General features: G+C 31.9%; 3 protein-coding genes and 1 long non-coding RNA gene across 5 annotated transcripts; 2 read left to right on the forward strand and 2 right to left on the reverse strand.

Moving 5' to 3' along the window:
- Nucleotides 1–72: 72 nt before the first annotated feature.
- Nucleotides 73–5,117, reverse strand: LOC128889026 (uncharacterized). Of its 2 annotated transcripts, none has more exons than XM_054146319.1 (8): nucleotides 5,009–5,117; nucleotides 4,767–4,920; nucleotides 4,457–4,511; nucleotides 4,101–4,372; nucleotides 3,772–3,957; nucleotides 3,566–3,698; nucleotides 3,321–3,487; nucleotides 73–3,233 (listed from the first exon to the last, which is right to left on the reverse strand). In XM_054146319.1, exons 2-8 carry the CDS (start codon nucleotides 4,802–4,804, stop codon nucleotides 401–403), a joined length of 3,684 nt encoding a protein of 1,227 aa, XP_054002294.1. In that variant the 5' UTR covers nucleotides 4,805–4,920; nucleotides 5,009–5,117; the 3' UTR covers nucleotides 73–400. The 2 variants fall into 2 exon arrangements, with proteins under 2 accessions (XP_054002294.1, XP_054002303.1); XM_054146328.1 differs by having other exon boundaries at nucleotides 4,767–4,868; nucleotides 5,009–5,023.
- LOC128889287 (uncharacterized) lies at nucleotides 3,091–4,760 on the forward strand. The gene is made up of 3 exons (XR_008460410.1): nucleotides 3,091–3,407; nucleotides 3,613–3,875; nucleotides 4,474–4,760. It is a non-coding gene; the product is annotated as an uncharacterized LOC128889287 (long non-coding RNA).
- Nucleotides 5,118–6,500: 1,383 nt separating the features above from the next.
- On the forward strand, nucleotides 6,501–9,459 carry LOC128889085 (protein krasavietz). The gene is made up of 8 exons (XM_054146411.1): nucleotides 6,501–6,660; nucleotides 7,232–7,303; nucleotides 7,387–7,667; nucleotides 7,750–8,054; nucleotides 8,151–8,394; nucleotides 8,463–8,682; nucleotides 8,774–8,951; nucleotides 9,015–9,459. The coding sequence occupies exons 2-8, from the start codon at nucleotides 7,243–7,245 to the stop codon at nucleotides 9,022–9,024; spliced, it is 1,299 nt and encodes a 432-aa protein (XP_054002386.1). The 5' UTR covers nucleotides 6,501–6,660; nucleotides 7,232–7,242; the 3' UTR covers nucleotides 9,025–9,459.
- On the reverse strand, nucleotides 9,137–11,347 carry LOC128889091 (serine--tRNA ligase, mitochondrial). The gene is made up of 5 exons (XM_054146426.1): nucleotides 11,202–11,347; nucleotides 10,368–11,098; nucleotides 10,076–10,243; nucleotides 9,672–9,994; nucleotides 9,137–9,486 (listed from the first exon to the last, which is right to left on the reverse strand). The coding sequence occupies exons 1-4, from the start codon at nucleotides 11,250–11,252 to the stop codon at nucleotides 9,673–9,675; spliced, it is 1,272 nt and encodes a 423-aa protein (XP_054002401.1). The 5' UTR covers nucleotides 11,253–11,347; the 3' UTR covers nucleotides 9,137–9,486; nucleotide 9,672.
- Between the last annotated feature and the right edge of the window lie 7 nt (nucleotides 11,348–11,354).

Consider the following 11,354-nt stretch of genomic DNA (forward strand, 5'->3'; position numbering starts at 1 on the left):
TAAAATTCATGAAGTGTCGGAGTTATCAATAATTATATGATTTAATAAACTATTAATAACACTAAGGTGTTTTACGATTCGTATATCTTATTTATTATCTGTAGTATGTAGATATAAGATTTAAACATTATATTAACATTATTTCTTTAGTATCTCAATTATGTTATAAGCAACTAGCGTCCATAGACATAAAACGAAACATAATTGAATAGAAATACATAGTAAAACGATATTTAAAAAAGAAAATGAACTAGTCTCAGTTGCTTCCAGAAAATAATTTCAGACTTACAATATCATATTTTTCAAAGTATAAAAAACACGTTTTTTAAAATATCGATTTTTCTTTTCTTTTTAAACAAAACCTAGTTCCTAGTTTCATAACATTAATACTTCATTATAACTACAATAGACCCTCTTCAACAAGTTTCTTTCGAATCGATGGCAACTCTATGTCGTATAGTCCAGCATTTTCATCACACTTAACAATCTTTATTTCGATAGGAATATTAAGATCGATTAATTCTGAAATCCTTTTTTCAATTTTAGAAGAATATTTTCCTTGGCTATCGAGCGGCGCTAAATTAACAATGTCGCAGACACTGATAAGGGCACTAGGGGTCATAAAATCTTTCGGCATTAATCGTATGTCTTTATGACTAATGCTCTCAATACATCCATGATCAATAAAGAAAACAGTGCTCGTCGAAGCAGTTTCACTACGACGATAGCAAGTAGCACGACACCATTCACCGTTGAAAAGTGCGAGGCACAATTCGTTCTCACGGGGAATATAGTGATCGTTTGATTCACAATATTTAGCCATCGATTTAGGCATTATATCCGAGATATGAGTAATTAAGTCATAATCTAATGGATACATTGTATATTTGTAACCAGCTTCAAGAACGTGTGCAACAGCAACATTAACGACATCGCCAACTTTTCCCAAGCTAGCAACAGCTATATCGTTCAACGTATAGCATGTTAGATCTTTCTCATCAGATCTTTTCCAAGTTGGTATAAGCAGTTCAGATATGGTCTTATTAATATTGTCTCCATCGTGTGATTTAAGATAAACACCATCTTTGGACGGTATACCAGTAAAAGTGCATATCAAAGGAACTTCTCTTCCTACTAAATTACTGAGATAATCACTTATTTCATTCGTCATAGGTTTATCCTGAGGAACATCTTTCAAAATTATTTTACTTGTACAAGATTGAAGCTGTTTTAAATTGTCGTTTAGAATTTTAAGTTTCTTCATATTAGTAACTTCTCTATTTCCAAAATCAATATATGAAATCGTAACTTTATCATCTGCCACTGCAGTCACAATAGCTCGGTAATAATTATCATCTATATACTGAGCTATTACCATTTGTCCAACAACTGGTGGTTCTTTCAATGATGGAGCTGTTTGGGCACATTTTGCTACGTTCTGCATAATACGATTATAACGTTCCACTTCTTCAGTAACTAATGACCGAGCAAACAGAAAAGCATGATTGCAGTAAGCAGTCAGGCAAACCTCGGAGTCGTTTTTCAATTGAGCATACTGTATTCCTTTTTGTTCAGGCATTGGTGTCCAAGGCGTTACAATAGCTTTCAATTTTTCCTCGTTATTTCTATAAATTTCTATTTCAATTTCATTTTCTCCATTTCGTGTTACCACTTTAAACTCGAACTGTCCAGAAGCATCAAACTTATTTTCAGCATTAATTATTTTACACTTAGCGCCAAAAGTACAAATTTTCAAAAAGTTATCAGGACATGGCACAACCTTATTAATTTCCATCATTCTTGCTTCATCTATTACAACCATTTTTAAAGGAGATTCAAGTGATAAAACATATCCTCTGAGCCAATCACCATCGAGCCTTTGGCCGCATATTAGCTTTCCTATTTCAGGTTTGTAACCGGAATTTGTTGCTCTTTGTTCACACATTACAGGCAATTCATTCAAAAGTTCCTCAAATTCGGACATTGTATTATTCGATAGTAACGTAACACTATAAGTATTGTTACTTAATTCTGCATGAATTTCTAAAACTCCTCTTTCTCCTATAGGCATTATGTTTACTGAATATTTTAAGTCTGATACTGGTGTTGTAGGTGTTCGATCTACTTGTGATATTGGCGCTCGATCTACTTGTGATATTGGCGCTCGATCTACTTGTGGTATCGGCGCTTGATCTACTTGTGGCATCGGTACTCGATCTACTTCTAGTATCGGCGCATCATTCTCACCCTGAACTTCAACATTAATTACGTTATTCGAATCAACGGATATCGTTTTTACAAATATTATATCCCCATATGTGAGGTGTTTGTATTTTTGACTTGCTTTTTCAGATAAACGAGCTGTAGCAGCAAATCGTGGAATATTTTGGAACTGTCCAAGTTTACGTACATCATTTGTTTTATCGAAGTCATCATTACCGTAATCCACGTAATGAATTATTAAAGGTTTTACTTGTTTAATTAAACCTCTGTGCCATAAATCTTCATATTTAACAGCATACATATTTCCGAGTACTGGTACTACTTTCTCCGCTTTATCTGCTTCAGATTGTAAAGTACTCATTAGTTCCCTAAGCTTTTCGTCATTTTCTACATTTTGAATCCAACATTCACGACCCATATTCACAATTATTCGTACTTCTGTAAATCCTGATTTTGATAAAAATGCATGTTTTGAGAAAGCTATATCTTCCTCTATCTTCATTACATCTTCAGCACTTACATATTGTTGTTTTTTCGTAGAATTTTTAATACTGTCTGATTTTTTATCATCTGCCACTTTATCGGAGCATGTAAGAGATTCTTGTGACTTTTCAAATGAGGAATTTTTTCCATGAATAATATGTTTATGTTTGAAGTTTGACATATTTGTCATACCAGTTCCCTTAGATTGAAAATTAGTTTCATTGTACATAGGAAACGGCACTTTTTCTTTTGCTTTGTTTTTCTGATATGTGTCAAATTGATCAGTAGTTTTAAAGCATTTTGACTCACTATTTTGCGAGCTATCATTACAAATTGTTACTTGTACATCAGTTGTATCTTGGTCTTTCGAGACTGTATTTAAACTTTTATTTAGTGATGTTGCAGAATCTACAGATTTTCTTGGTCTGCGGAGAGGTGTTTGAATAATACCCTTACTTCTAATAGGTATATATCCTTCAGTATTTGGTTGTGATAGATGTGTAGAATTGATGGTCGATACTAGTGCTCTGAAAATAAAAAACAAAAGCAAAGAACTTTAAGACATGCAGGACTCAATATTTGTAACAATAGCATAATATATGAAAAATACTTACGGAATGGGTTGACATACGTATTTATGTTGTGGCCAATTATCTTTTTGACACTTTCTACTGCAATAGAAAGTATGACATTTTTCGCAGGTAAATTTCGTTATATTTCCACATGTTTCACATTTTCCAATAGAATTTTCTAACATGTCTTTATCATATTCGTACAAGCCCTATTAAATCAAATTACAGTACATAGCCACAAATACTTCAAAATTGTATTAAAAGTATTTAACAATATTTGTACATACAGTTGTACGCAGTTCATGCACCTTACAGATTTGCTTTTGAATTTCAGGACTTGGGTCTGGGATTTCATACATTGTGTACCCTCGCCCGAGCGAGACATGTCGTTTGCAATCTGGTGTAATCATTAATTGTCCTCTAACATATTTAAGAGAAAAAAATGCTTGTACATGAAATATGCACACATTTGGTATAAATTATCAAACAGTACCTTGTCCATAATGCGTGTGTACTATCAAATGGATCTGCTTTTTCATATGGATTGTACGTGTATGAATCAGAAGGATATGAATATAATAAATCATCATCTGGTGTGTAAGTGCATGTTGGAAATCCTGTTTTTGATTCTAGTTTTTTAAACATATCTGAGGGTCTGCCTTGTTCTTTTGTTTGAATGCTATATGTAATTGCACATAGTTTGTCAATTCATACATAGAAAAATATAATTATCATTTACATTTTAAATTAACTAGAAATTTCATTTTACATTTATTTAACTCGATAATGCTATTAAAAAATGGTATGTAAATATCTACTTACGAAGATTTATTTAAATGTTTATCTTGAACAGTACAACTCTCTTGTTGCACTACATCCTGAGAAACAGGTGGTTTTACAAATTCCATTTTATTTGATCCTTTTTCATGGGCAAATGATATTTTCAAATGCAATGGCGGTACATTGTTCAAATCTTTAATTGCAGCTTCAGCTTCATTATACTTTCCATACGTAATATAAGCCCAAGTAGTATTTGGGCGGTAAAGATGTCCAATGATTTTTCCATAGTGATTAAAAATTTGTTTAAATCCAATCTTAAACATTAATTTATTCATTTATGAAATACTACTACATTTTTATATTTAATACCACAATTAATCATTTTTTGATATACATACCTCACTTAATTCAACAGGTAAATTATTCACATACAGTGCGAATTCTTTGCTAGAACTACAATAAATAAAAAATGTATACATGAATAAAAAAATGGCAAGAAAAATATATACGCTTTACTTTATACAAAAAATAAAGAGGAAAGAAATCGTTAACAACACGTGCAAATTGCCTCAAAAAAAAAATATACACACGTCACGTACTGTAACCGCTAATTAATAATACGAGGCGTACTGAAACGACAAACAATTGAAATCTAAGATCGTGCGACCAGTTTTAAAATAATAATCACTATGAATGTCTAACTCTCACCTGTTTGTTAATAAACCATTAGATTTATTATGTGCCATCGTTTACCAGGGCCCCTAAGCTCTACTTTTGTGACCATCAGTACTAGTCAGAACAAAGAATTACCTACGAAAGTTTGTATATAGATATATTTATTTCTTCCTCGAACGCAAAACGTCTATCAATTGAATGAAAAATAATTAGAAATATATATTGTATTTAAGAAAGTTTAAAAATGCAGTAATAAAAATCTTCAACTCAGTTACCATTAGGACACTACCGGCATTTGAATTATTTGAATGTGTCTGATTGTGTCTGGAAAATTAGAAGTGACTAGAAGACCTGAGAAGAGTTTGTCCCAGTTACCACTTTTGATGCTAGATGGCGTCATCCTATATCGATATCCTACTTTTACATATTAGGGATAGAAGGTAAAAACAGATTCGCAGGATCGAACACCCGTTTTCTTGCAACAAACTAACTACTTTTATACAAATTCGTAACATATTAATAATATATAATTAATGTTCAGAACTATATAACTATAGATGTACTCGAATTTTCCAAATGTGTAACGAAGTCATTGTTCATCAGCAAAAATAGATTATAAGGATATAGTACCTAGGAAAGTAAAACCGAAACAAAACATGTACCTGCGTTATAACTAAGGAAATACAGGATGTCTCAAAAAGGTTGTAACACTTTGAAAGAGGTGGTTCAGGAGGTGATTTGAAACAACTTTTTCCTTAGCGTAAATGTTGTCCGAGATTTCGTTAAGAAGATAATAACGGAAAACACTGACCAATCAGAGCGCGCGGATACCGTTGGAGCGGCCGCGGTAGCAAAGGCTATGTGCTAAGCGGCCGCGCTTGTACGCGAACAAGCGACTCGACGTGCATCGAAGGACATTGAACGCGGCCGCTTAGCACATAGCCTTTGCTACCGCGGCCGCTCCAACGGTATCCGCGCGCTCTGATTGGTCAGTGTTTTCCGTTAATATCTCCTTAACGAAATCTCGGACAACATTTACGCTAAGGAAAAAGTTGTTTCAAATCACCTCCTGAACCACCTCTTTCAAGGTGTTACAACATTTTTGGGACACTCTGTATTATTATTTTTGTATTATACATACATATTAAAAGATGAGGAGAGAGGTGTGCACCCGTCAAATGACTACATTTTCGTTGGGCAAGAGGGGGGAAAGTAGTACCTCAAACGCCATCTTCAGACATACACCAAAACTTGTAAGTTATGTGTCTAAAGAAAATAAACAACTAACTAACTCATTGTTCATCAGTGATGTAGTTACTAACTCTAGCTAGTACTTTCGTATTTTGCACCATTTTACGCAGGCCGTGCCATTCCAAAAATGGTAGTCTCCATGAGATCCATCTATCGCCCATAGAACAGACCATAGATTGGATTCACAATCACGATGTTGTACAGGTTGAAGAGACTATAGCCATCACACTTCTATGTCATCTCCAAAGTAAATCTTTATATTACTATTAGTTTCAAGTTAAATTAAGTAAATCTGTACTTTGAGCGCGTTCCGCCTAAACATAATTAAATAACAACTTCGAACTAAATAGAAATTCACGCGGATGTGTTGTCATAGTTACTATGTGTTTTTAGCCCTCTGGTGATTGTAGTTCACGAAGAGGGTTGTCACCGCCACATACGCTGCTTTTAGCGCCCTCTTTCACCTTCAATCATTTAGGTGGCGTTAAAAACACGTTATGAAACACAAGTTCGAGTATCCTATCTATTCCCTGTCAATTGTGACCAATCGTGACTTCTCCTTAGATTGATTCTCTTTGGATTCTCTGATCTCGAGTACTCAAAATCTTTTTTGAGATATTTCGTATTACCCTTGTACACCTGAAAAGGGTAGTTCTACAGTTCTACGTGCATTTATGTAAGTTAAGAAATACATACTGCTTTAATTCTTGAATAATATTTTCACGCTTCTGGGATAATCCATTCGTTTCGAGAAGTCTTAACATTTTTATAGATTTCAGCCATCGTGGTCTCATTGCGTGACCTTAACCTTAGAAATAATAAATTAGTTAAAATTCGAATTTTTCACATAGATTTATAATAATGATCCTTCTAACAAAATATTTAACGGCCATAAATTGTGATATACGACGATGTATTTAACAAAAGTCGCCATTTGTCAGGGATCTGCCAACGACAGCTTTGAAGTTAAATGTTACGCGCATTGTGGTCGCGTTGGTAGTCTCGTTCGACTTTCTAACGCTTTTCAATTCTTACTTTCGAATAAAAATACTTTGAAGTAAAGCTATATTTAATTAATTTTATATACATGACAGAAGGAATTATCAATAATTTATGCAATTATTTACATGAGAGTATTATAATTTATAAGTACCTTATAAATTCACAGTCTGAAATTGAAGTTTCTTTAAGCCATAACAATTAAAAACACATCTTCAGTATATTTATTAAGCTTCCTACGATTTCAGAAGGGTATTGTATGAGTCAAAAAATAGAAAAACCAATATTATCGGGTCAACGCATAAAGACCAGAAAAAGAGGTACGTTTTGAGAAAGATGTTTTTAAAGTAATTTTTATGGAAAATTGTATTTTCTAATTTAATAAAATTAAATTAAAAATTAGATGAAAGAGAAAAGTATGATCCAACGGGATTTCGAGATGCAATCATACATGGTTTGGAAAAGGCTGATAACGACCTAGATGCAATTTCAAAATACTTAGATGCAGCTGGTTCTAAATTAGATTACCGCCGATATGGAGAAGACCTATTTGACATCTTAATAGCTGGGGGTCTTTTAGTCCCAGGTGGTTCTATTGCTCAAGATGGTGATAAACCAGTTAAAACTACCGCTTGTGTCTTTGAACAACCAGAGGATATGGAATCAATGCGCAACTTTGAACAAGTGATAGATCATATTTAATATACATTTAGAGAAAATTTATTAATTTTTCATCATACTATCCCACATGTAAATTTATTTTTAGGTTTTCATCAAACTTATGCGACGTTATAAATATTTGGAAAAAATGTTTGAGGATGAAATGAAAAAAGTACTGGTTTTTATGAAGGGGTTTACTCCTAAAGAAAGAATAAAATTGGCTAGAATGACAGCTCTATGGATTTCAAATGGTTCTGTACCACCCTCTGTCCTTTCAGTTTTATTTAATGAACATCTTGTCAAGGATAACTTAGCACTAGACTTTTTACTAGAGGTTTTTGTTACCTGGAGAGAGGAAAAAGGTTTATCTAGTTTAATGACTGCATTGAAAAAAGGCAATATTGAAAGAAGGTACAGAAACATTTTACAAGTTATCAACAATTAATTATTACATACACAGTTAAATTTTGTCTTATATTTATTATTTTCTTGTCTGATAATTAACAGGTTGATGGAATTTGTTCCACCTAATAGACGAACAGAGGAGTATTTTCAATCTGTATTTGAAGCTGTCGGTCTTGCGGATATTGTGAAGTTGCACAAAGCTCAAGCAAGCCAAGAAGCAAAGCGAGACTTACAGCAATTGCTCTTGGATGATTTAGCTGAAAATCGCCCTATGAAAGATATTATATTTGATCTCAAAGAAATGGCACAGAGATGTGGCATTCCGGAACATGAAGTTATTGGCCTGGTAATTATAGTTTTATTAGTATTATTATTTTGGCTTACTCTAAAGAAAAACATCAACAATTTTTGCAGATTTGGGGAGTCGTAATGGGTCAAGCTGAATGGAATAAAAAGGAAGAATTGGTAGCTGATCAAGCACTGAAACATTTAAAAGTGTATACTCCACTATTTGATGCTTTTACAGTCACTGCCAGATCTGAGCTTGCACTAATTCTCAAGGTCCAGGAATTCTGTTATGAAAATATGAACTTTATGAAAGTCTTCCAAAAAATTGTTTTACTATTTTATAAAAGTACGTTCTATTGGACTACACAACATGCATAAGATTTCGTAATATTTCTTTTTTATTCCTCATTTTTAACAATATATTTTATTTATTTCAGCCGATGTAATATCAGAAGAAGTGATTTTAAAGTGGTATAAGGAGGGCCATTCGGTTAAAGGAAAACTGCTTTTTTTGCATCAAATGAAAAAGTTCGTAGAATGGTTGCAAATAGCCGAAGAAGAATCTGAATCTGGAGAAGAGGAAGATGGAGAAGATGAAGAGGAGAAACAACAAAAGTATGTTATTTTAACGTGTTGGATTTTTTTCTTTTAACTGTAAAATTTTTTCTTTCATTCCAGAATAATATAACCATCATCAGAAAGTAACCTATTTGAACTTTATTCGAAATTTCGAAAATGAATCTGACGTAAATTGCAATTGGATTATACTGACAAATAGGAATTTTGAAAACTAAAATTCGTATTATTGCGAGGCATAGTATAACGAAACAAGTACATAAAACTTTTTAATTGTTCATAGACAGGAAACGACATTATACTAACATCTGATTAGTGTGGGAGATAAATTGTAAATTTGCAATGTCTTTAAATTGTATTACTTTAAGAAGAAATATTTTGTGTTACATTTTTATAACACCGCTACAAAATATATACAGAATAACAAAAAAAAGTTATCGAAGAATAGATTTTTATCCCTGTGTATGTATAATTTTCAGACCCTCTTTCTTTGTATAACAATATTGTACTAGTTTATAGAAAATATATTGTCAGGTGGTGTTTTATATTTGAAGTTTTGGTAAATCCTAATTTCCTGCAATGAAATTGACAATTTTTATAATAAAAAATATGTTAACTTTGTAATTTGAAAAATAAGTTAAAATTTTCTAACGTTATATATTAGATACTCTCGTACTTAAAAAAAATCAATTATACTTTAAATACTCTAGATATTTGTAGAAGTTTTATATATATTTTAGAACAAGATATATACAATACATTAATGTTTAAACTTGTATTTGTACGTTCTCATGTCGGCAACTGGTTGTGTTTTAATTAACGTTTTCCCTCTCATGTAAGGTACTAAAATTTCAGGAACTCTAATATGACCATGTTTTGTTTGATATGTTTCGCAAAGAGCTATTAACATTCGGGGAACCGCACATCCGGTTCCATTTAAAGTATGAACATGTAAGAATTCTCCGTTCTTCGCTTTATATTTTATGTTAAGTCGTCGTGACTGATAATCTGTACAGTTACTACAACTAGATAATTCTCCATAGAATTTCTTTCCAGGCATCCAACCTTCCATATCAACTTTCCTAAATACATAAAATTTGTAATAGTTTTTAACAGATTAAAATTTCGTCAAATATATATATAATTAACTATCTATTACATACCTATATGCTGGAGATCCTAAATCATGTGATGGCATGTCAATCACTTGAAAATGTAAATTTAAAGAAGAAAATAAATCTTCTTGAATTGTCAGAAGCTCTTGAAATTGTTCTTTGGATTTTTCTTGCTCAGAACACACAAACATTTCAACTTTTGTAAATTGATGAACCCTTATAATGAATAAAACAATTAAAATAAAACGCTCAAATCTTAATGTGAGCAATTCTTAAATTATAATGGTTGTCAAATATACAACATTAATATCAATATTAAATATATATAATGAAATAGTACCTATATATTCCTCTTTCTTCCATGATACGAGATGTTTCTGCTCTAAAACATCTGCTTACAGCAGCTAGTTTTAATGGCAAATCTTCAATGCAAAATGTATTATTCATTACTTTATACGCTAATGACATTTCTGCTGTTCCAGACAAACTATAATTATCTCCATAAGAAGAATCTAAATTATATGTTAGAGTTCGTTTATTATCTGATATTAATCCACACCTCTCTATAATTTTAGTAGGAATAATATCAGGTACTGAAACAAATTTGAAGCCATATTTTATTAATTTATTAAGTGTGTAACAAACTAATGCTTCTTCTAATTCTGCCAAGTCTCCTACAAGTATATATCCTCTTTGTCCTATTATGGGACCTAAATTTTGTGATCTAAATAATTTTAATTTTGTAACTAATTTCTTAAATTCTTCTGGTTCAAAATCAAATTCGGGTTTTTGTCCATATTCCTTTATTAAATGTGGTTTATCCCCATAAGATAATATTGCTGGATCTGTTTGATTTGGAATTTTGCTTAATTCTTGTAAAAAAGATTCCTTTAGTTCCGGTTTTCCTGACAACTCAAGAACTTTATCAATATCTCCAACACCTTTCCTTGCCAATATATTATTAAAAATGGTATCACGATTTGATGGATTACATACAAAGTTTATATTATATTCAGGTTCTGGAATTTCCTGTAGTGGATCTACATAACTTTGTGTAGATCGTTTTCTGAACTGCAATAAAGTATGCATAGTAGAATATTAATTAAATCTAACAAAGAAATTACATTCAATGAAAAACCAAGATGAATTTTGTAAAAGAAAATTTATAACATACCAAAATTCGTTGACATCTGAGAAACTGATTGGATGCTTTATTAAACCACATTTTAGAGAAGGAAAAATATTAATTATAAATACATGTATTTATATATATATATATATAAAATACCGATTGACGTTTAATTAACCTAATACGTATATTTCGTTT

This window comes from Hylaeus anthracinus, unplaced genomic scaffold, assembly GCF_026225885.1.
Source record: "Hylaeus anthracinus isolate JK02 unplaced genomic scaffold, UHH_iyHylAnth1.0_haploid 0, whole genome shotgun sequence".
In the NCBI taxonomy this organism is placed as follows: Eukaryota; Metazoa; Arthropoda; class Insecta; order Hymenoptera; family Colletidae; genus Hylaeus; species Hylaeus anthracinus.